This window comes from Pipistrellus hanaki, assembly GCF_964339955.1.
Source record: "Pipistrellus hanaki genome assembly, chromosome: 12".
NCBI classification, from domain to species: domain Eukaryota; kingdom Metazoa; phylum Chordata; class Mammalia; order Chiroptera; family Vespertilionidae; genus Pipistrellus; species Pipistrellus hanaki.
Window position 1 is genome coordinate 58911472 of NC_140514.1, and position 25203 is coordinate 58936674.

The following is a 25203-nucleotide window of genomic DNA, read 5'->3' on the forward strand; positions in this document are numbered from 1 at the left end:
GGATGTTTTCATGTTTGCCTTTCTCATGTCATTGTATTAATACAATTGAAATTTACATTGCAGACTCAGTCCGCTAGTAGCACACTCCAGAAACACAAATCCTCCTCCTCCTTTACACCTTTTATAGACCCCCGATTACTGCAGATCTCTCCATCTAGTGGCACCACAGTGACTTCCGTGGGTAAGTAAAGCGGCAGCAAGCAGCTGGCACCAGGACGCGGCCCTTTGCCTGGCTCTCTGGTGCCTCTAGCATACCCCTCCCACTCGCACTGCCTTATTTGCAGTGAGCTGCGTAGTTAACTTCCTTTCCACATCCATCTCCTACAAGCTTCTTTTCCTGGACAAAGACCCAGTTATGGCCATGAATATTACCTCTGGAAGGGGGAGGGAGGCAGGTACAGTGTTGGCATGAACAGAAAATAATTCCAAGTGTACTGTGTTTCAGTGGGATTTTCCTGTGATGGAATGAGACCGGAAGCCATAAGGCATGATCCTACCCGGAAGGGCTCAGTGGTCAATGTGAATCCTACCAACACTAGGCCACAGAGCGACACTCCAGAGATCCGCAAATATAAGAAGAGGTTTAACTCTGAGATCCTGTGTGCTGCCTTGTGGGGTAGGTAGCTTCCTGCCACTCTGGCCCTGTGCTGTTCTGAGCGGCGGTCTGGTTCTTCAGGGAAGGGAGTGGCGCGGTTTGGGGGTTTTGAAGAGCTGCTCAGGGCGAGATGGGAGGTGCCTGTGGTCCCATCCCTGTGGCTGCCAGGCAGCGGGTGGTGCTGGGCTCGCTGCCACCTGTCCAGCCACCAGGGATTGGGAAGAAGGGCTCGTCTCCATTTCTTCATGGAAAGAAGCAAAGTGAAGGACAGGAAGACACTGGGTTTGGTTCATATTTGTGGGGAAAAGGGAGAAATGTGTCGAATTATTTTCTTCGGGTGTGTCACTGAGCTTGTTTTCCATGCTGCCTGTGCCGTGGGCCTGATGCTTTAGAAGCAGGGCCACTGGCAGGGCCCTGGCTGTGGGGTGCCTTCCCTGACCTTTGCAGTGTAGGTGACTGCATGTAGACCTGCCGTGGGGAGGGCCGCACACAGACACTGCTCCACACTACCGCCCTCTCTGCTGTCCGCTCTGCTCGCTGACCGGATCCTGGACCCCCCTGCTCCAGCCCCTCACTGGGCATGTTCTCCCCGTAAACGCTATCTCTGCCGTCTTTAATAGGGACCTTGCTTCTCCTCGGGAAAGTTTCTTACTCTCTGGACATTGCCAGTACTTGCATGGGACACACGCAGCTCTCTCATTGGTGGAGCCCAGCACATTTTCCTCATGCTCCTTCCTGGAGTGTCGTCTGCGTTCTCCACAGGGGCTGGGCCAGCTCTCCTCACCCTGAGGCTGACATGAAGCCCCACTTTCACCTCTGACCCCCAATGGTCCCTCGTCCCGTCTGTGAAGAAGGGCCCTGCATTTGATAACCTTCCTCCCGCCTGGCTCCTTCCTCACACGCTCTCAGCCTCCTCCGGGGCTGGAAGGCTTGTCTCCTCTGCCCATTGCAGACACACCTGCTTTCTCTTTTATTCCTGAGATCTAGACTTGTGTCCTTGTCGCCACTGAGTGTTTTAAACCCCCTAATCACCATAAGGATGCTTCTTTATTACTGCCAGGCGAGGGAACAAGCCATTGGGTAATCAGGCTCACGTGACCACAGCCCTGAGTGCCAAGGCCACTCCTGGGGCTGGGCCTTCCATCACCTCTGCACAGGCCATCGGGCTGCTCACATCATCAAACATGATTATGTTATGTCCAGTGCAAAAAGTGTTAAATATGTTCATTTTCAGAAATTGTCATCATTTTTATCCATAATGCTTCTGCACTAATTTTATATTCCTCTAATGTCCTGCCAAGTGCTGGGCCCCATTCTATGTGCCATTAACTTTTTCTTTTTTTTTTAACTAAAATTCTTTTTCCTAATTAACTTCTTCAATACCTCTGAGAAAAATAGGAGTGACTTGAGCCAATGTTTTTAAAAGTGAAGTGGGACTTTCATTTATCACTGTGAGTAGAAAAGGCTGGGAGTGCCTTAGAGGGACACGTGTCTGCTAGCCGCTGTGCTTGAGTTGCTCACGGCTGGGTCACCAGGGAGGCTGCCATGACTGTGAAGGTCCAGTCGGCCTTGTGGAGGGCGGGCCGGACGGACCCAAGCACCTGGTAGGTGGACTCGGAGTGTTTCGCTGCAGCGGGAATCAGCGTTTCTGTCCTGCTGGCCATTGTTGGGTGCCTTCGCTTTTATTTGTACCTTCAGGGAAAATGTTTGAGAATAAATTGCATATTTATTATATTTTTTAGTAAGGCAGTCTTCCCCTTCACAACCAGGATTATTTTAACACATTTTTTAACGTGATTGTTTCCATCCTTACATTCAGAATGAACTAGAGGCCTGGTTCATGAAATCCATGCACACACAGGTAATAGGGTCCCTAGGCCTGGCTGGTGATCAGAACCATTTGGGGCCTTCCAGCTGCTGGCTGGTGCCTCCCTTCCCTGGCTGCAGGCTGCCGGCCTGGACCTTCCTTCATTCCGCGCTGTCCCCTGGTGGTCAGCGCATGTCATAGCGAGTGATCAAACTCCTGGTCTCCCAGTCCAACTCCCAAGAGGACACTTTGCATATTAGCCTTTTATGTGTGTAGATTATCTGCAGCTAACTATGTAACATTGTACTCACCATGGAATTTAGAGGAGATTTAAATCACGTGTCATACAGCTCTCCCAGCAGCCCGTGCCAGGCTCCTCTGACTGCACTCACAGTTCCTAGCACCACACACCTCTGAACAGTTAGCAAACAGTTAATTACCCAGCAGCCAGAGGTCATTGCAGCATGTGACCTGGCTCCTAGGCCCCTCATCTCCCAGGGGTGGTCTCCCAGTGACTGGCGTGTCCCTTTGGCGCTGGCTCTCCACACTTGGCGCAGTGCCAGGAAGTGTGTGCTGGCAACGTGGAAGGTGGGGAGTGAGGGCCAGCCCAGCTGCAGTTCTGTGTGTGAAAAGATATTTCAGCGTCATCTTTTATTTCTTACTGTAAGATTGTGATTGGTATTTGAATGCTATTTATTTTTGGAAACCACAAATAATATATTTCACAAGGCTCATATTTCAGGTAGATCTTTGATGTAGATGTTTTTAGGTACTTGATATTGACGGTTAACCAGGAAGGTGCTGGAATGTTGTGAAATGAAGTGAAGCCTTTGGAGCGGATCTGTCTGATGGCAGCTCTGTCGGTTAATGTTTTGTTTTATCTGCTGCAAATAAGTTTAAAGCTGCTTAAAATCTCCTCACTTAGGTGTGGAGGGAATCACTAGTAAGAACAGCGTCCAAATGAGCTCTGCTTTGATCCTCTTTGATCCTCGGCAAAGCGGCCACCTCAGACGGGCGGGCTCTGGGGAGCGGGCAGGCCGTTCGTCTCCTGTGCGAACCCGTGCCCGGCTGCGGCAGTTCTTCCCGCACGGAGTCGGGCGCGTCTGCTGCAGCACTGACCTTGGTAAGAGCAGGGGCTGTGTGAGCCGGGGAAAGTGTCACCCTGAGCTAGCTGAAAGCCAGACGTTTCCTGGTTAATGGAGCCAGAGTCAGCCATGCCCGTGGCTGCTTAGGTTTCAGTGAATTCGTGGAGGAGCGTTTCCTCGGTTGGCCCAGACACAGTCAGGTGCACAGTAGCCACCAGGGGCCGTTGGCTGACCTTGGACCTCACGTGGAAGGTGCCAGGCTGTTTAGATGGCACGTTCTGAAACCCCAGTCACAGGCGACAGAGAAGCCATGTGCACGTGTGGCCTTTTCCAGATGTCGTACAGATGGTGACGATTCTTGGTGGTTTTGTTTAATGGTAAGGGTCACTCAAGATGGGGAGTGACGACTCAGGTTTTCCTCTTTCTCCAAATCCCAGGGGCTCCCCTCCGGCTTTCTGAAGTGATTTCATGGTCTGTCAGGCTGACAGCTGTCACATGAGGCCACGCTAGATGGGGAACCCATGGCCGGTGGGTTGTGGGCGGCGTGCTCCTGTACAGTGCGCAAGGGTAGGGCGAGCTGTCTGTGCTTGGTGGTGGCAGTGGCGCTTTCACGGTCTTTGCACTGTCGTCAGAAGCTGGCACCCTGGTCTCTGGACTCATGAGTTCGCCATGTGCTATGCATTGAGGATTCAGAGGTCTGTGCCAGCGCTTCTGCGAGGCCTCAGGGTAGCTCCCCGGTGTGCCTCCCCCTTGGTGCTGTAGCCCCCTGCCTGCCTCCCTTCAACCCACCTGGGGCTGCAGTTCCTGTGTGCTGCCCTTCCCTGCTGCTGGAGTCGGTGCTGAGTTTAAGGAGCGGTGACAGCGAGGACCTGTATAAACTCCAGGTCCTGCTTTGCCTAGGCCCCCATGCTCACAGGCTCCTCACTAGCCTTGCTGAGGAAGGGTTCCACCTGCTCATGTCAATCAGAGCCAGGAGCCTGCTGGGAGGGTGTGCAGACAGGGAGCCAGGAGCCTGTAGGGAGGGTGAGCAGACAGGGAGCTGGGAGGGTGAGCATGGAGCTGGGTCAGTGCACATCATAGCGACTGGTCGTTCCGTTGTTAGGGTCAATTTGCATATAACCCTTTTATATAGGAAGATATGTGTGTAACAAAATATGGACCATGGGGTTCAAAAAATACATACTTTGTTCTGTATCATTTCATCTACCTGGAAATGTTGATTGAGCAATTACTTCCTCAAAGCACAGACACTTTATTTCCTGTCTCAGTGATTTTATTTCCCAGTTTAGGGAATTAGTGCAAATGTGTGTGCCCAGGCCCCTAGGACCATAGGTGATCTCTGCTCCAAGTTCAAAGTTAGCTCGGACCAAGGAAGAACGTGCCCTTGGGGAAGGAGTGGGTGATAGAGAAGTAATTTGGCTCAGGGGCAGATTCCAAATGCTCAGCGAGGCTGTGGCGGCGGCGAGGTGGCTAACGTGCAGTCTGGCTCGATGAGGACTTGGTGGACAGTCCTGGGGAAGGGCAGGGGCGCTGTACCCCCAGGCATGGTCTTGGGGAAAACGGGCTGTGGCAGGGATGGAGTTAGGAGTTAGTGGTTCAGAGGTGCTGAACCACTGCCACCACCAAGCACAGACAGCTCGCCCTACCCTTGCGCACTGTACAGGAGCACATAGGGCTGTGGAAATGAGGGGGTGGCTGCAGAGGCCAGGGGCTGGGGGAGTAGGGGCTGAGGGCAGGTGCAGCTTCTCTCTTGGTGATGACGGGGGTGTCTGTAAGAGCAGCGGTCGCCAGCCTTTCGGACCTCACGGGCCACCGGTTGGCTGCCACTGTGGAAGAGAACCTTGGCCTGACGGTAGAGTCAGACCACCAAAGGGCTGTGTGCGGCCCTTTCTGTGGAAATGGCGGCAGAGAAGGCAGTGTGCGGTCAGGAAGTGAGACGAAGGCTGCTCAGTGTCTAGTGTGGCGAGTGAGCTCTCATACCGAGGAGGTGTGAGCCCGAGCCAGCCTGGGGAGCACAGAGCTGGTGGGTGTGGAGAGCGGGTGCGGTCCGCTCACTTCCCCCACATCCTTTCTCCATCTGAGGAAGTACGTCCCCCTCACCTGACTGCTCACCTGTGACTGTGGCGCCATTCCTTTCTGGGGTGAGTTAGGAAACCACCCCGCCAGCCAGGTAGCTCCCTCTGCCCCCAGCCTGCCTGCCAGCACAGTGTAACCCAGGCCTGTCTGTCCTTGAAATAGGAGTGAATTTGTTGGTGGGGACAGAAAGTGGCCTGATGCTGCTGGACAGAAGTGGCCAAGGGAAGGTATATCCTCTGATCAACCGAAGACGATTTCAGCAAATGGATGTCCTCGAAGGCTTGAATGTTTTGGTGACAATATCTGGTAAGTATCTGCTCAGTAGAGCAGGATTATAGCACTGTCTAAAACAGCACCTCCTAGCACTGACCTTCAGCTACTTCAGTTTCTGAAGTAATGGCTAAATGAAATGAGATACAGCTGGATCAGGTGTGACCCGCCTGCTCACCCTACCCCTGGGTGCACCCTACACCCAGGTGCACTCCAACCCCGGGTGCACCCTAACCCCGTTCCTCTGAGGAGCAGCCTTGGGAAGCACGGGTGCCCCGGCGTGGACACCACCACGATCCACACTGCCCTGTGGCTGCTCTGTGCCACTTCCTCCCATGCTCCTGATCATGCAAAGGCACTGCTCCTGCCGCAATCGTAAAAGTTTTCTTCCACCAGTGAGCATCATACGTTTCTTCTCAGGAAGAGCACCTTTTTTAGTATAAATTATGTAGTAAATGCTCATTATTGAAAGTGACAAATGCTGCAGAAGAGCAAGTAGAAGTAAAACCTGAAATCATCTAAAGATAAGGTGTATTAACCTTTCACTTTTTATCTTCCAGTCTTTGAAGCATAGACACACTCAAAATACACACTCTTATGGGAGAAAATCTGCATAAAAATGGTTATGGAATGTTTCAAAACATCCAGAGAATAAAAACGAGAAAATAGGTCACCCATATACTGACTAGCTGGTTTTATTAGAAGTTACAACACACTATTGTCCATGCAGTTGGCATGCTCTCTGCCTCCCACCTCCCTCAGGAACCACTGTCCTGTGTGCCCTCCATTCCTGTGTCCAAACCTTGCAGCCTGCTCCTCCCGTCATTGTACATTCTCCCATGATCCTGTCTCACAGACCCCGTGCTTCTCTGCGCAGCTGTGCTAACATTCACTCACCTTGTTGTATGTCTTTCTGTTCACCCCTCCCCCTTATGTATTCTTGTTTCACAAATGTCTTTGTACCTTGCTTATCCATGGGCATGCATACTCATGTTTCATAGATTGTGATTTCCTAATAACTTGTATTAGTGCTGGGACCAAAGAGGATGCAAAATTATGACTTTAAGTAGGTCTTAGTTTGGTTTAGTTATCTGCTAACTGAATCTTGTGTTTGTTTATATGTAACAAATTTCTTGCAGTTATTTTAGTTTTCAAATAGGCTTTTGGTTGTAAGTAAAGGTATTTGTTGAAATGCAAAAATGTCACCAGCCCACTTAAATGAGAAAACGGTCATTTAAAACTTGAGTGTTCCTGGGGAGTGGGTTCTGAGACGGGAGAAAAGTCATCTGCAGGGAGAAGCCTCAGAAACAGGAACACTTAGCGAAAACGTTACTCCAGTCTTTGGCATAGCTGTTGTTAGCGTTTTATTGTATTTTCCTCTCTTTTCTATAAATACATCTCACAATATGGGAATAAAACTCTACGTAAACTATGTAGTCTTTGTTTCACCGTAGTCAATATTCTCCCAAATTCTTCAAAACTTAAAAAGTATGAGACATAGCACAGAAAGTCCACAGGTGCTGAGTCTGAGCTCAGTGATAGTCAGTGAGAGCCCACGCAGCCCGCACTGGTGGAGGGTCAGCCCGCGCTCCCAGATGCTCCCTCATGCTGCCTGCCAGGCACAGACGGAAACACGCTCCTGACTTTAACACCTTCCATTGCTTTTGCCTTCATTGACCTGAAGTCACATTAATGGTAAAGTCATAAGTCTAACCCCAGGGACTTCGTCTGGCCACTTTAACTATGTAGTTTCTATTGGGGTGCACTCTCGGTGTTGTGCGTTCTGTGGGTTCTGACAAATACAGAATTACCCACCATGACAGTGTCATCCAGACTATTCTCACTGCCCTGAGAGTCCTCTGGGCTCCACCTACTCACCCCTCTGTCCACGCCCCTCTGTCCACGCCCCTGCAACAGCAGATCTTTCTCACTGTCTCTCGATGGCGACCTTTGCCCTTTCAGAATGTTAGAGTTGGAATCACAGCATGTAGCCAGCCTTTCAGATTGTTTAGTTTCAAATTTCCAACTGCTTTTGCAAGTGTATAGGTAAGAAGTTGACTTTAAAAACAAAACATTTTTGTTGATTTTAGAGAGAGGGAGAGGGAAGGGGGAGAGAGAGAAACAGCAATCAGCTGTCTCCTGCATGCCCCACGAGGATTGAGCCCGCAAGCCAGGTATGTGCCCTGACAGGGAATCCAGCTGGTGACCTCTCGGTACATGGGCCAACACTTCAAGCAACTGAGCCACTGGGCAGGGCTTGCCTGGATTTTTATCATGAGACGGTGCTGGTTTTGTGTGTGAATGGTTTATAGCTGTATTTGTTCCTCTTTATTTCTGTGGATGGCACGTCACACTCCTGCTGTTGATAGATGCTCGTGTTGTTTCCTCTGTGCGGCTGTTAGAAACAATGTTCATGTATGTGGGAGCTCCTATACACACATGTATATTAGGAGAGAAATTCCTGGATCATAGCAAGGTATACATATATCCTACTTGAATAGATAGCACCAAGCTTATCCGAGTGGTTCTCCCAAATGTCAGTGCTAGTTACTGAAGTTCCTAGTTATCCCACATCGCCTGCTTTTAGTATTATTGCTCTTGTTAGTTCCAGACACGGATAGGTGTATGACACGGTGCCTCATTGTCTTATGTCATTCACTATTGATTTTGAGAGCAGTGCCTGTGTGTGTGTGTGAGGTAACTTGTAGCTCATCTGCTGCCACGTGATTCTCATAGGGAGATAATAGTTATTGTTTCCTGAAGTTCCTTCTGTGACTGTTGTTATTGATGATATCTACTTTGTTTGTTTTGCTAGGCAAGAAGGATAAGTTACGTGTCTACTATTTGTCCTGGCTGAGGAACAAAATCCTTCACAACGACCCGGAGGTGGAGAAGAAACAGGGGTGGACCACCGTGGGAGATCTGGAAGGATGTGTGCACTATAAAGTGGGTGAGTCGCTGTGGCCCGGCTTGTTTTCCTGGGTTTCGTTAGTGCTGCACTTACCATCCTGTGCGTAAAGCCCTGGCAGTAACCTGTCCTGACACAGCTCACTCCTGTGACGTTTGTAAGGCCCCTCCCCATCCTGGAGGCTCAGCTGGCTGCAGGTGCACCTGGAGCAGGACACACTGTCCCCCTGCGACCCAGCTTGTCTGTGGCAGGGCCTCCGCCCTTCCTTGTTGACAGGCCACGCTCTCCTCTGTAAGATGGGTTTCAAATGATCTAAGGAAGCCGGTCGATTTGGAGGACTGAGGGCCAAGGACTCCGGGTCCCGGCACCTGGTGGGGCCTGCACAAGGTTGCCAAGGGCTGTGCTTGGCATTTAGAATGGAGTCCGCTGTGCAGGCTCCTGCGCTCTTAACGAGGAAATGAATCTGGCCAGCCAGTTCGTGTCTCATGGCAACTCTGCTTTTTCTTTTTGGTGTGCATGCTGTGGTTCCCATGAATGACGCCTCAAAAACAAAACAAAAAACTGTTTTCTTTGTGTATTAAAAAAGTCAAAATGCCATTATAAATATTGGAAATAAGGGGAAATCATGGTGCTTAGTTGAATTGAAGCTTTATGGGAGAGATGATCTACTATGATACTATTTGAAGGGGCAGCATGAAAAGATCGTGTCTATGTCCCCGTTGTTGTCAGCATAAGGGCCTACTAGCATTGGCCTCTGCCTCTGCGTTTCCTCTGGTTCCGTGTTTATGAGGCGCATGCTGAGGGCAGTTCTCTGCTGCCAGGATGCACTGTTGTTGGCATAGTCTTCTTGCTTACATGAGCTGTCCACAGACCGTAGTCCTTGGCCAGCGATGGGCATGGCACTCGCCAGCATCAGAACGCTTCTGAGTGATACCAAACAGTACTGGTGTCTGCTTGGCACAGATCTTGGATTAGGATTTTCTGGGTTGTGTTTATGTGGAACATTTTTGTTTGTTGAGGCGTAGTAACTAAACACATCTAAGTCTAAACTTAATGAGACAGCTCCAAGAGCTGAAATGTTTGTGATAGACAGTCCTGCATTGGGTGCTCGAGGTGGCCGTGTGGAGAGAACGGGTTTTCATCAAAACAAGCAGAGCCCTCTTGTGGCTCATTCCCATGGCACCTCAAGCAGCTTCTGGAGATGAGGATGCGGGTGCGTCACTTACTAAATGGTGGAAGATGGAATTGAACAGGGAGAGGCACCGGTTAGCAGGCCTGACTCTTGTGCAAAGGAAGAGGCCCTTTACAAGGGCCTGCGGTCTGCCCAGGCCAGTGCACACCTGTGTTCAGGCCCTCGGTGTTTCTCAGCAGTCACTCGCAGGGTGAAACAGCTGGTACGGGCATTTGGAGTGTGTGTACAGGACCTTCTCTTCCTGTGTGTAGATCACTGAAGAGACAGTTTCTTTATTCGCTCCGCTCTTGAACAGAGCTTTAGCGGGAGCCCAGCACTCACTGCCTCTCCGGGGTGGACGTGGCTGGGAATGGTGCTGGGTCTCACACAAACAAGAGGACCCAGCCTCCGCCAGCCGGTGTTTGGTTTCAGACTCTTGTGCCTTGTCGAAGCGTCTGGAGGACCTGGGAAGCACACGAGGCTTCGGCCTCGTGCTGTGATTTGGGGATTCTTACTGATTAGTCTCATCACTGTCCTTTTCAAGTGCTACTGAGCCCTTGACTTTGGGGGGATACGCCTGGCAACCCCCGGATAATTAAATACTTGCAATATAAGATTAGGAGCAAGTGAGAGTACTCAATGGTAGTAACCAGCGAATTGAACAGCCTGAATCCTGCACCAAAGAACTTGAAACTGTGAGGCTTGATCTCACTCAGCATTTTCCTCCTGTTGGTTTGGGCGAACCAAAAGAAGTCATCTTTATTTAGTTTGTAGAAGACAGCCCAAAGAATTTAGAGTTCCATGTTGATACTGACTTGTGTTCCCGTTTGGTTTTTCAGTAAAATATGAAAGAATCAAGTTTCTCGTAATTGCTTTGAAGAGTTCGGTGGAAGTTTATGCGTGGGCACCCAAGCCATACCACAAGTTCATGGCCTTTAAGGTAACAACATCAAGTGCACTGAAAAGTGACGTTAGTCATGCATGCTACGAGCACAAGCCAGGAAACAAGTTTAAAAACCGGGGACAGTTAAAGCCGATCTCGTGAACGCTGTCACTAACAGTGTCTAACTTTCCGGGAGCGGCCGTCTCTGCTCTCCTGCCCCAGCATGGGGTGGAGAGTGGGTGCTGTCAGACGCTGGTCACCCTGCCCATGTGGCAGCGGGAACGGCAGAGGCACACCGCCTCACTGACCCTCCGCTGTCCTCAGGGATGTGTCTAATGTAGATAACAAAACAGTACCCAGTGACAGACAGCTTTACGGTATATCTGTTCAATAGAGGACTGGTTAAAAACTGTTACAGCCCTAGTCAGGGGCTCAGTGGTTAGAGGTCACCCCAAGAATTGAAGGGTCCCAGGTTCACTCTGGCCAAGGGCACATACCTCGGTTGTAGGCTTGATCCCCTGCCCCAAAGGAGGTGCATGTGGGAGGCAGCCAATCCATGTGTTTCTCTCTTGGTGTCTCTCTTCCCTCCTTTCCACTCTCTAAAAAACTCAACGGGAAAAAATGCTTGTGTGGGGATTAACAAGAATTTAAAAAACAAATTAATAAAATTAAGTTACAGAAATTATTATTGACACCAGGAATGAATAATATAATATTACACCCCAAATAGAAAAGTAGATTAAAATATGTATAATATACCATTTTTGTTTAAAGAAAAAAATGTAGAAAAGTATTTTTGATATTTTAAAAATAATTTTAGAGTTTGTACTAGATATAAATTTATGAAATTTTTAATTAAAATAATAGTACTATGACATTAAATATTGTAAATACTTAACACATTGCGGACATATCACAAGAATTCTCGCCTCACATTACACAGTGTTTTACGAAGTAGCATGCTTTAAAAAGATATTAGCTCGTAAGAACATGAAATAAATAACTTCAAGATGCAATGGGTATTTAATTTTAAAGCGTGCCTTTAACATTTATGTAAAAAAAAAAAAAAAAAATGTACTCATTCAATAGGAACTTATCTGACCGCTGGGTGAAGCTAGCAATAAAACTACTGGTCCGCAATGTCTTAATAACATCATTTCTAATATTAGACACAAAACCTTAAGCATGGCCTCGGTGTCTATTTAGTGTAGGGTGAGAATTTAAGAATTTTTCATCCAAAATGATTCTATTTACTTATTTAAAAAAATAGTTTTGGCCGAAGCCAGTTTGGCTCAGTGGTAGAGCGTCGGTCTGCAGACTGAAAGGTCCCAGGTTCGATTCCGGTCAAGGGCATGTACATTGGTAGCGGGCACATCCCCAGAAGGGGGTGTGCAAGAGGCAGCTGGTCGATGTTTCTCTCTCATCGACGTTTCTAGCTCTCTAGCTCTCTCCCTTCCTCTCTGTAAAAAATCAATAAAATATGTGGGTTTTTTTAAAAAAAAAAGAAAAATAAAAAAATAGTTTTGACATATTTAGATTGCTTAATGCTTGATTCCCAGTAGAGCTGGCTAAATGGGATTATCATATTTGCTTAAAAAATAAATCTACAGCCCTAAATGGTTTGGTTTAGTAGATAGTGTGTCAGCCTGTGGACTAAAGAGTACCGAGTTCGATTCCTGTTAAGGGCACATGCCCAGGTTGTGGGCTCATTCCCCAGTAGGGGGCAGGAGCCAGCAGATCAATGATTTTCATCATTGATGTTTCTATCTCTCTCCCTTCCTCTCTGAAATCAATAAAAGTATTTTTTAATAAATAAATCTACATATTATTGAATGAAAGTAATTGTTATGAAATTATAATCTTCTGAGATCGGCTCTGAATATATTCTCTGTGTTGCAGGTGCTGTACTAGTTGCTTTGAGTATCTTATTTAAATCTGTCTTGGGAGCTGTAGGTACTGATATCAATGAAGAGCTAGGCCTCCAGGCCATGTGTTAGAGCCTTTTGTCACTACACCCCTGGTTAGAGGCGCAAGTCCTGGCAAAGCCTCTGCTCTGGCAGCGCTCTCTGCCCAGGACCCGTTAGACAGCTGAGGGTGTGCTGCAGGCCTGGCTCTCCCTCCGTGGTGCTGTGACAGCAGAGCTCTCGGACTGGGGCGGGGAGTGTGGGACGTGGCTTCCGGGAGACGTGTTTTCTAGGTTTTCGTCACAGACACAGCCTGTTGAGTGAGAGGCTGTTGGGGGAGCATGTGCTCTGGCTGTGCCAGTGGCTCAGTCGCTGCAGGGTGGGCCTCTGTGCCTCACGCTCCTCCGCCTGTTTGTGCTGCAGTCGTTCGCGGACCTCGCACACCGGCCGCTGCTGGTGGACCTCACGGTGGAGGAGGGCCAGAGGCTGAAGGTGATCTACGGCTCCTCCGCCGGCTTCCACGCCGTGGACGTGGATTCGGGATCAGTCTACGACATCTATCTGCCGACACACGTAAGAAAGCCCACTCTGTGGCTGGCTGGCTGCTCCGTTCTGTCCTGACTCTCTCTGCTCTGCTTAGTCAGCTCACACAGCAGGGCCTCCTCCTTCCCCGGCGTGGGGGTGAGTGTTTGGGTGGCGTGCCCTGTCACGGCCGTGCTCGGGGGCGTCGGCCGTCCGGCTCTGCAGCCCTGCTGTGCGGACAGTGGGCGGGCGGGGCAGTCGCTGTGGTCAGAACACCCCTGGAAGGACCATAATTTCTTAAATGGAGCCCACAATCTTCATGTGATCCAGGGACCTCAGAACACGGGAACTCACAGTATTTGACCTGGAAAAGTAGACTGGGATAGAAGTTGCAGGGGTTTCCCCAAATGTGACCCCGTTACTGGGTTTGTCACCAGGAGTGTGAGCCCGTGCGTTCTCCGAGACAGCTTCCGAGCCCTTCCGCAGGGCCGGCAGTGGCCACGACCCTCTGCCCTGTGTCCCCGCAGATCCAGTGCAGCATCAAGCCCCACGCGATCATCATCCTGCCCAACACCGACGGCATGGAGCTGCTGGTGTGCTACGAGGACGAGGGCGTCTACGTGAACACGTACGGCCGCATCACCAAGGACGTGGTGCTGCAGTGGGGCGAGATGCCCACCTCCGTCGGTGCGTGCCCGCCCGGGGGCAGCAGCCCGGGAGCAGCGAGTTCTTGGGAGCTGCATGTGTGTCAGCAGAGTGGTTGGTGTGCACAGTGGGAGTTAGACTGTAGAACGGGGGACTGCTATAAGACAAAATCCAAATAATTACTTAACACACTTTAAAACTCTTGTTGACAGTCCTTCATTTCATTCTTAAGCCATCCAGGGGAAGTGGGCCGTGCTGGCTGACTGGGAAGAGGGGAGGGCCTGGGGCCGAGACGCGCCAGGAGCACGGCCTCTGTTCTGGGAATGTTCACGCCGAGGCAGGGGCAGGCGCTGGCCTTCTCGTGGTTTTCAGGCTCAGACTGCTGGGCTTTGCTGCTGTGGAGGCACTGCCTCCTCCGCAGCCAGGCCTCGGCTGCCTCCTCGGGCGGGTCAGTGGAAAGGCAGCATTAGGCCATCACCTCGTGGTCCTCCTCAAGCCTCAGGGAGATGAATAGATTCAACCAGCGAGTCAAATGACAGCTCCCAGGATAGGCTGCGAGCTGGCAGAGCAGAGCGCCTGACAGCAAAGCTCTTAAATGCTGGTCGGTTAGGAGCTCGTGCGTGTGTGCATGCGCGTGCACGTGTTCCATAAGCAGCCTCTTTTAAAGCTAGTTCCTCATGTTTAACCAGATGTGTCTTTGTCTCCAAAGCTTACATTCGGTCCAACCAGACGATGGGCTGGGGCGAGAAGGCCATCGAGATCCGGTCTGTGGAGACGGGCCACCTGGACGGCGTGTTCATGCACAAGAGGGCTCAGAGGCTGAAATTCCTGTGTGAGCGCAACGACAAGGTGCGCTCTCCGGCCTTCGCAGGCCGCCTCCCGGCCCCGCGCTCTCCCTGGGTTTGGATGGGTTCCCACGCGGGGGCATCGGCAGCTTTTCCGGAGTGCATTTGTAGAGACGTTTACAGGCCCCTCCCACAGAGCCTGCCTTTCCCACAGCTGGCCACGTCCTGCTTCCGCTGTCCTGTCGCCCAGGGCGCCTCCCCGACCGGCTTCGGGACGGGCGGTCACGGCCAGGGTGTGGGACAGCAAGGCAGGGGGCCTCCCCAAGCCAGCCTTCTCTGCTGCTCACTCGGAAAGCATGCGGCAGCCTGTGCTGGCTTCTGAGGGGAAGGGGAGTTCGGAGTGACAGGAGCTGTGGGCCCTCAGCAGCCCTGCAACCTGGAGGGCCATCCCCCAAGCGTTTCCCTGGAGAGCCCGCACGGCTCAGGCCCCCGGGACTGCCCAGCTTTCTGGCTTGTGTGTCCCACATGTGTTTAATGTGGCTGTAAGTTTAAGCTTCTTTAACTTCCGTTAAACAATTTCATCACTCATGACAGCATGTCCTCAAAGTTTTATAAAAGGCACAAACTGAGTAACTTTATAGTCATGAAATAACAAGTACATTTCAGCTTAATTTTTTAAAAGAGAAAAACGGCTTGCTGAGGAGTCCTCCCCAGTTGTCCATGGAGTTTTCTTTATGTTTAATCATGCATGAGCGTTTATTCCAATAATGCCAGCACCAGGGCCTCCAGGAAAATCTGCTCTACTCCCTCCCGGAGCAGCCACTCATGTCGGTGGAAGGACAGATTACGTGGGGAAGTGGGTGTCACAGGCACGGGCGGTGGGCAGGGTATGGGTTAGAGGCCAGGCAGCTGGGGGTCGGAAGGGCAGGCGCTTCTGGGACCGGGCTGTTTTAGCAACAAGGACAGCAGTTCTCGGGAAAGGGGGTGGACGGCCTGCATTCCGAGGTTCCCTGCAGTGTCCCGCGCACGGCCCTCAGCCAGGCTGGCAAGTGTTCCACCTCCTCTCCTCCTCCTCCCCCTTCCCCTCCTCCCCCCCCCCCGCCCCCCCGAGGGACTCCAGGCACGCAGGGAGCCCCTGAATCCCACCAGCCTCCGTTCTCACGGGGCCACGCCGTGCTGTTCCTGGCAGCTCGGAGATGGCACCCTCCCGGAGCTTCCTGAGCTCAGGGTCTTTGGGGGCGTGCCCGTGGCGGTGAAGAAACAGCCCAGTTTCAGGAGCACCCTTCTTTCCTTTGGACGTGCTCGCAGCCTGACTGCACAGGAGTTGTTTCTCCTAGTTGTGGCACACGTTGTAAATGAGACATGGCGTTCTCCCAGCTTTCCATAGAAGGAGCCCTGGGGTTCCCCCTCCCGTGGGCGGCGGGCGGGCTCTGCTCTGACCCCTCCTCTCTCGCTCACAGGTGTTCTTTGCTTCCGTGCGGTCGGGCGGCAGCAGCCAGGTCTACTTCATGACGTTGGGCAGGACCTCCCTCCTGAGCTGGTAGAGCCACGGCCGATGCCGCCGTCTTCAGCCCGAGGGCTCGGCAGCTCGGCCGGAGCCGCGTGCCCGGCAGCAGGACGCCGGCAGCAGGCCCGGACCGTGCGCGGACCCGCGGCTCTCCTCCTTCCTGCTCTCCCTACCAGTTTGTCCCCAACCTTTTTAAACGTTTTTTCTTTAAAAATAAATCAGGCTGCAATGCAGCTGGTGCTGTTCAGACTCTACCGTCAGGTGCTATAGTGTTTGGGATCGAGCATCAGACCAGACCAGAAAGCAGACACCTTCCTCCGGCCAGAACCCTCGGAGTGACTGCGGGTCTGTGCGGCGCCGGGCGGGCACGGTGGCCGGTGGGGTCTCGTGAGCAGGTTGCAGAAGCGAGAGCGGATTTGCTAGCGTAACATTAACAATGTATTTAATTGACCTTTCTTTTTGTAATGTGACAATATGTGGACGGAGAGGAAGGGGCAGGTGTAAGAAGTTAATATTTATAAAATGTGAAGACAGTGACTAGGTAACTTTTGTGGGTGGGTCTGGGGAGGCGGGTGGGGTGGGTGAAGGGTCCCATTTTGTTTCTTGCATATTTTGTTGGTTTCGCCGAGAGCGCAGTCATTTTTCTGTGCCGGGTTTTGCCTGTATCGTGTGCAGGTGGTTCTGGAAAAGAAAAAGAAACGTGTGCTTCCGTGTCGTGGCCACAGCTTCGCTGTGTGACGGTCAGCGCCGCCTCCGCTGACGGCTGGTTCTGTTAAACCCAGATGTGCGTCAGGCTTTACCCCGTCTGCACTTGCAGAGGAAAAAAGTGTTTTCAACCACGTTTGTTTGTTTTCCTACCTCATTGTTTTTAATGCATTAAGAGGTGGTTTAGTTTCTATGGTTTTGGAGGAAAACATTAATGCTTAACTTAATCTTAATACCAAACGATCAGGGTGAAGTCTGGCTGCATGTGGGCACAGGTGTCAGCAGGCACTGCGCGCTGGTGGTGGGCTGCTGTCCCCAGACCAGCGCCCCGCCCTGTGCAGGCGGGCGGGTGGCAGACAGGCATCGGCTGAGCGGGCACACCGACTGTCCGGCGCGGGAACGTGGGAATCCTGCTGGCGTGGGACGGGCGGCCCGGGCCCCCGGCACGTGGCAGAGCCCGGCTTCTGCTTTCTCACCCTCGTTCTTTGTCTTTTAAACCAACTTCACTTCATGGACATGTTCATGGTATTTGTGATAATGTCTTGGGTGATCTTTTGTTCCTGGCTTCCTGTCACTGTTCCTCTGAGGATGTCAGCGGAAAAGAGCCACGCTTGGCCGTGGTCCTGCCCGTGGTCCTGCCCGTGGCCCGGGCGCCGTGCTGCCAGGCTGTGGAGCTAACCCACTGACACTCGGGTTTGAGTTGAACAGAATTGAATTCGTTGCTGGGCCTTGGGTACCAGCTCAGCTGGCCACTGGTCCCTGCGGGTGGGTTGGTGTGTACGCTCCGCGGCTGTGGGGTCACCGCCAGGGCCTTGTCAGTCAGACTTGCTACAGCTTGAAGCAGGTGCCCAATTGGGTTTCTCCATAAAAGATTGTGAACTGTTAGAATTGCATTCTTCTAGAGAAGGGATGATTTCGTTCCTTTAAGGGTGGTTCACAGAAGTGCCAAGATGGCGGAGTTACAAAGGAAAGCAGTATTATGGCGCTCCCGTCAAATGCGGGGCCCGACGGGGCGCGGAACCTGCACCCAGCGCCCGCCGGGCCGGCCTCCCTCCGTTCTCGCACACGTTGTGTTGGAGAGGATGTTTACAAAAAGGGGTTTGCTACACTAACGTGCATCACATATTTATGGGTTTTTTAATGGGTTGTTTAGGTTTCTGCCCTAGTTGTAGTTCACTCTTGGATCCATGATCCCTAATTCTGCCAGTTATCAGTGTGCTGAACGGTAGCCGCCTGCCCGGCCACAGCGGATTCGCCAGCCGCACAGCTGCACGGCGGGCCGGGCGCAGCCTTCTCTTCCGTGCTAACTTCTGTGAATTATGAGAATTACTGTTGTTCCCCGTTTTTTCTATTAAATAAAGTAAAAATGACACCTATTTTCCAATGTACTCTGTTCTTTCGGAATGTTCTCTTCCCGTAAGGACCCATATTTAATGCGCACCTTCCCCCGCCGCCCGCGCCCAGCAGGCTGCCCAGGGTCCCGGCACGGGCTGGGGAGTCGCAAACATTTGTTCACAGATCCGGAGTGAAGCTGGCGTGAGCTCTCGAGCACCACATTCTAAAGACAAGGAGTGAAGCTGTTCCTTCAGGAAAGAATGGTTCTGCTTTGCAAGTCTGAGTTGGGTCTGAAAGTAGGAGAGCACGTTGTCTGCTCCTGCCAGGGCGGTTACAGCAGCCCTTTCTCCTGGGGCGCGGCCATAACGACGCGTCTAACACGGCTGGCTCCTGGGCGTCAGGTAGCTGCTGGCTGTGCCTGGCGGTCCCCCGGGTCAGCAGGAATGACCCCGGATGCGTCCGGGCCCTGCCCTTGCCTTCCACACTGCCCAAGCCTTGGGATTAGACAGGTCACACGCTGTTATCAGTTAAATGTTAATAAGCCAGCTCCTTTGCACTTCATCCTAGACATGTTATTTCTGGGAGCTGAAAATAAAACTAGCTAGGCCACATGAGTATGGGTTTTCTTTTCTGCTGGGTGTGTTGCAGCTGTTGATGGTTAACTCCGGTGCTTGCTGGTGGTGGGCACCGTTCCTGCTGGGCCCACTCCGGCATTGGCTGAGAGCCACCTGCAGGAAGCGGCAGACAAAAGTGGCCCAGCACTGACCCCAGCGCCATTGGTGTCACCTGAAGGGGAGCGGCATTCTGTCTCTGCTGCCTCAGACCACTGTCCCCACAGCCTGGGCCCGCCGCTGCGCCCTTGTTAAGGCCTTTGATTCCAAGTCTTCCTCCCGGTTTGCTCAGAACAGGAAATTTGCTTTTTTTTGTTGTTGTTTTGTTTTATTTTTTAATTTTTTAAATTTCTTTATTGATTAAGGCAGGGGTCTTCAAACTACGGCCCGCAGGCCACATGCGGCCCGCAGAGGAGTCTGATCCGGCCCGCCAGGTTTTTTGGTCAGTGAGCGCAGCCGAGGTGTTACAGTAGGAATTAGTAGTTCATATAGTCCGGCCCTCCAGCTCTCTGAGGGACCGTGATCTGGCCCCCACTTTAAAAAGTTTGAGGACCCCTGGATTAAGGTATCACATATTTGTCCTCATCCCGCTATTCCCATCCCAAACCCCTCCCCACATATGCCCTCCCCCTGTTGTCCATGACCACTGGTTAGGCTTATATGCATACACACAAGTCCTTTGGTTGATCTCTCCCCCTTCCCCCACCCTGCTCCACCTTCCTTCTGAGGTCTGACAGTCTGATTGATGCTTCCCTGTCTCTGGGTCTGTTTTTATTCATCAGTTTATTTTGTTCATTATTTCCCCTAGATGCGTGAAATCATGTGATACAAGAAATACACTTATAAGACCCAAAAATGAGACAAGCCATAATGGTTATGCTGTGAGGCAAATGAGTCAGTCTGTAGAGAGTTTCTTTCTGGGCCAATAGTTCTTTTGAGTCCCAATTTCAATGTCAAACAGTTCCTTATGTGTTCATGTCAGCAACGATATTTCATTTCTGGATGGTGGACAAATGGTGGTAATGCAGGACCGATCCTCTCTGGTTTGGTCCTTCCTGGGCAACCTGCAGTGACACACAGCTGCTGACTGCTAGTATGGCAAGGTGTCGTCAGCGTCTTCCATCTCTGGACTGCTTCTCTTCTGTCTGCATGGCTGGAGCACTCCTGTCAATTCCTCTCTGTTGCAGGAATCCACATGGTCTTGGAATTGTTTTCTGAAAATATACCAACGTATTCTCCACTAAAAGTTAATAAAGGAATCTTTTCTATATAATTGATTTGAGATCCTTTTTATTTTGCCCAAACGATTTTTCTTTGTCTTATTTAGACACCATGTGTGTTTTTCATGGGTATCTTGCTGTTACCATTACAAATGAAAGTTAATTTTCTAAAGTAAAAATTTCCTAGATGTAACTTACTTACAGGATATTTTTCCTTACATGATATTCTTCTATCCCCCACCCCTTTTTTAATTTACATATTAGGAGGCTTTTGGAATTTTTATAATGTAGTCTTGTTAGCTTTTAAATTTTAATTTTTTGCACTAAAATATGACTGCTATAGGTTCATTACATATTATGTAATTTTACCATGAGATGAACTACCAATAAAAATTTTAGTTAACACTTTAGGAACAGCTTTTTGTCCAGTACAATTTTTCTAGAATATTCACTTATTTCAATTAGCCAATTTAAATTAGTCTGAAAACTTGACTACTATTTTACTGTCAAATGCAATACTCTAACAACAATCTTATTTTACCCTGTAAATATTAGTGGAAAGGATTATTTGCCTTCTTGAGTAGGCCCTGAGCATTCCTGGTGGTAGGTTGGATTTAGGTATTAAAAGCCCACTTCTCCACACCATGAGTACAAGACAACTCAAACAAGTCTTGTTGCAGTGAGAAATTTGAATGTGATGATCCAGCTTATAAAATTCTCACCCCTGGTTTGGTCCAAGTCATAAAATGCTGAGCACGCCGACAGAGCCTCTGGGGGGACCTGCATCAAGTTTGGACAAGCTCTTCCACTCCTTAAACTTGTGTGGAAGTTGTACATAACTACAAACCTCAGAAGCCAATGTTCAGCAACTGTTTTGGTGACAAATGATACTAAATTATTTTAACAGCTTTATTGAAATCTAATTTGCATACCATACAGTTCATCCATTTAAAGTAGTTTAGTGGCCTTGAGTTGTTTTTATTATCCCAAGAAGTCATCCACACCCATTTGCCATTATCCCCTTCTCTCCCCACTTCCCATCCTAAGCAACCACTAGTCTTTCTCTCAAAAGGGACCTGCCTCTGGGCATCTCCTGTGGAGGGAGTCACACTGTGCACCTGGTGACTGGCGAGTTGGTTTGTGACGGGTTCACCAGTGCTGTGGATGGCCTAGCACTTGTTTCTTTGCATGGCCATCCTTGGTCCGAACCTCAGTCCCTGCCACCCTCCTTCAGCCTCAGGACCAGCCACTCTCGGCAGCCAGGTCCCAGCCTCAGATGGAAGCCAGGGAGTTGACCTTTGGAGAATGAGCAGTTCCAGAGCCAGCTTCCTGCTGAGAGGTGTTCCAGTCTGAGCTTAGCAACTCCGCGGTTCCCCTCCTCCCAAGAGGTGGGTGCTAAACACGGGGCTCATTCCAGGTCAGGGGTGGGGGTCCAGCTTTGAATGGGACTGTTCCGGAAGCTCGCCTGCGCACGGAGAGCAAACCTCTGGTACCCAGGAAGTTGGGGACCGTGAGCGTTCTCCCTGGTGTTTGAGACTGGATCCCTCTCACTGAAGTGTACTCACCCCATGAGAGCAGGGCTGCCGAGCCAGGTCCAGTGTTATCCTGGGCAAGTCAGTACTTACAACAGCCACATCAGAAGCTGGTCCTGTGGGCACCTCTATATGGTCCTGGCATCCAGGGCATTTCCTCAGCGCTGCCTCCTGGAAGGCCACCTGGTGTCTCCTCTTGGAGGGAGCCTGGAAGAGTAAGTGTGAGTGCTGGTGAACTTCTGGGAACCTGGTTTCTCATTGGTCCATATACCAAGTTGAGCAACCACAGTGCTGAGTGGTCCTGAGGTGCTGGCTCCTCCTGCAGGGAGCCACCTAGGGGGGCCTTGAAAGTGTGCTCAGGGCCTTCTGGGTGTCAGGCCCGAGCTCCATGGAGACAGATCGCTGCTTCTGAGCTGAAACCACAGGTGGCTTCCTGGGAGTGGGCAGGCGAGGGAGCAGGGGGGCTGCTGCAAGACCACGCTCAGCTGGGCTCCCAGCGTCTAGACCCCCTGCAGCTCATCACAGGTGGGGACCCACCTGGGAAGACCTCAAACAAATTCCCGTAAAGACTGATTCCAAGAAAAGGTAACAAGAAAATTAGAATTACATAAACTAAGGATTCAATGAATTGTCCTAGTCTGAGGTTTCCAACAAGAGACAACAAAGGTCACTATATAACAGCGTTTTTCAACCGCTGTTCCGCGGCACACTAGTGTGCCTCGAGATGTTGCCTGGTGTGCCGTAGGTGCAGACAAGACAAGAATTTTATAATTTTTCACTATTTTGTTTACTTAATATTTCATAATAAAGTAATTATAAAATACTTTCTTTGTGTTTATTTGATTCCTATTCAAGAGAATTACTTTATATATAGTCAATATAGGCACAGAGTTAAATTTTTTAACATTTTCTAATGGTGGTGTGCCTCGTGATTTTTTTCATGAAACAAGTGTGCCTTTGCCCAAAAAAGGTTGAAAAACACTGCTATATAATACTAAAAGGATCAATCCAACAAGAGGATAGAACCCTGATAAACATATGCACCCAAAATAGATGCACATATATGTATGTGTGTGTGTGTGTGTGTGTGTGTATAGATATATAGATATATAGATATATATTGATTTTTTACAGAGAGGAAGAGTGAGGGATAGAGAATTAGAAACATTGATGAGAGAGACTCATCGACCAGCTGCCTCCTGCACACTCCCTACTGGGGATGTGCCTGCAATCAAGGTACATGCCCTTGACTGGAATCAAACCCGGGACACTTCAGGCCACAGGCGATGCTCTATCCACTGAGCCAAACCGGTTTCAGCTGCACCTAAATATATTTTTAAAATTCTAGAGAACTTTAAGGGAGAAATGGACAACAATACAGTCATAGTAGAAGATTGTAATATCCCCCTGACTCCACTGGATAAACCTTCCAGACAAAAACTTAACAAGGAAACAGTGACTCAAGGACACACTGGATCAGAAGGATTTAATTGACATTTATAGAACATTTAACCCCAAAGCTGCAGAATATACATTCTTCTCAAGTGCACATGGAACATTCACAGAGATAGACCACATGTTAGGACACAAGTTCAAGAAGATGGAAATCATATCAAGCATCTTCTCAGATCACAGTGGAATGATATTAGAAATCAACTACAGTAGAAACACACCAAACAATTGAAACACGGAAGCTAGATAGCATGCTATTAAACAATGGGTTACCAATGAAATCAAGAAAGAAATTTAAAAAAAAAAAAAAAAACTTCCTGGAAACAAATGAACATACAATAACCCCAAATCTCTGGGACACCACAGAAGCAGTCCTGGAAGTCATAGGCATACCTCAAAATACAAGAAAAGTCAACCTAAAGAGAGAACAAGAAAATCTCAGCGTAAGTAGAAGGAATGAAATAATATTAGAGCAGAAATAAATAACAGATGAAAATACCAGCCAAAATCGGTTTGGCTCAGTGGTAGAGCGTCGGTCTGCGGACTGAAAGGTCCCAGGTTCGATTCCGGTCAAGGGCATGTTGCAGACACATCCCCAGTAAGGGGTGTGCAAGAGGCAACTGGTCGATGTTTCTCATCATCGACGTTTCTAGCTCTCTATCTCTCCTCTCTGTAAAAAATCAATAAAATATATTAAAAAAAGAAAAAAAAAAAACTATACCAAAAAAAAAATCAATGAAACCAAAAGCTGGTTCTTTGAAAGGATTAGTAATTTTATGCACTAGTTTATCCAATAAATATTTATAAACTGCTGTACATCACCTGAGCCTCTGTGTCTCGTGCCGACATTACTATAAAGGGTAAGGAGGGGACTCTAATTGTATCTCAGATTCCAGAAGGGGGCTTATGACAGATTCAGACGCCATGGCAGCCTCCCCAGAGAATGGGACCGAGGCCAGGACAGTGCAATGCGGGCCTGGGGAGAGCGAAGTGCCCCCCAGGTGTGGACTCCTAACTCTGCAGCTGGTTATCAAAAGGCCTTCTCCCCAGAATGCCGGGCTCTGGTGTCTGAGGCAGGCCGGAGAACTTGACCTCCCAGGCATCCAGGCAGCCTGTCACTCTGAGAGCCACTGTTCTACAAACATTGTTAGTAAAACTGAAAGTGAAAGTCACAGGAGGACACAGCCATCAGCGCACCAAGGGGAGGCCTCCGGAGCAACCCTGCTGACACCTTGATCCTGGGCTTCGTCTCCAGAACTGTTTCCGTTGCTGTTGTTTAAGTCACTCAGTCTGTGGCCTTTGATGATGGCAGCTTGAGCAGAATAATGCAGGGCACAGCCACGGTGGAAGGTGAGTGCCCGGAGGCTGGGATGGTGAAGGATTAAGGGGTTCTGCAAGGGGAGACTTAGCTCCCACAGGTGACTCCTGCAGCAGCTCCCTCCGAAGAGCTGGGTGCCATGGAAACTGATGAGCCGAGGTGGCAGGAGGCTGAGCAGACACCCTGGTGACGCATGTCCCCCGGGCTGAAGACGAGGCCTATCCTGACGGAGGCTGCTTTCATTTTTGTTAGATTCTGTCCACTGCTATGATTTTTCATTTTGCTTTGCATTTCTAGGAATTGCTTTTTATTTTTGTTTTGTTTTGTTTTTTAATATTTTTTATTGATTTTTTTACAGAGAGGGAGGGAGAGAGAGAGAGAGCTAGAAACATCGATGAGAGCGAATCACCGATCAGCTGCCTCTTGCACACCCCCTACTGGGGATGTGCCCGCAATCAAGGTACATGCCCTTGACCGGAATCGAACCCAGGATCCTTCAATCCACAGGCCGACACTCTATCCACTGAGCCAAACTGGTTCCGGCAGGAATTGCTTTTTAGATGTATGCTTTATAATTACATAAAGTATTACCTCGTTTTAAAGTCAAAGCTAAAAAAAAAAAAAAAAAAATACTCAGCGAATCCAAGCTCCCCTCCCTCCATCTGGGTTATTTTCCTTCATCAGGAACTATGTTTTGGTTTTTGATTTTTGGTTCATCCTCCGTGTAAAACGTGTGTATTTTACGTGTATATATGCACACATGTTTGTATTCCCTCTTGCCCACTCCCTTTTCCCCACCTGGCCCTTTTTGTTTACCCCACAGATTCCTTCATAGCTGCCTGTAAAGATATTCTGCATTCCTTTTTAAATAC

The 25203-nt window shown here is 49.9% G+C and overlaps 1 protein-coding gene across 50 annotated transcripts in view; it reads left to right on the plus strand.

The window, feature by feature from the left end:
• Positions 1-16412, plus strand: part of MAP4K4 (mitogen-activated protein kinase kinase kinase kinase 4) — a 176466-nt gene extending 160054 nt beyond the window's left edge. For all 50 annotated transcript variants that reach the window (XM_084900441.1, XM_084900446.1, XM_084900452.1 and 47 more), the window contains 9 exons: positions 64-181; positions 446-616; positions 5726-5869; positions 8649-8783; positions 10752-10852; positions 13123-13272; positions 13749-13908; positions 14576-14715; positions 16112-16412. In XM_084900441.1, coding sequence (XP_084756567.1) covers positions 64-181; positions 446-616; positions 5726-5869; positions 8649-8783; positions 10752-10852; positions 13123-13272; positions 13749-13908; positions 14576-14715; positions 16112-16195 — 1203 coding nt within the window. In that variant the 3' untranslated portion in view covers positions 16196-16412. The remainder of the gene's footprint in view (positions 1-63; positions 182-445; positions 617-5725; positions 5870-8648; positions 8784-10751; positions 10853-13122; positions 13273-13748; positions 13909-14575; positions 14716-16111) is intronic.
• The last annotated feature ends 8791 nt before the right edge of the window (positions 16413-25203 follow it).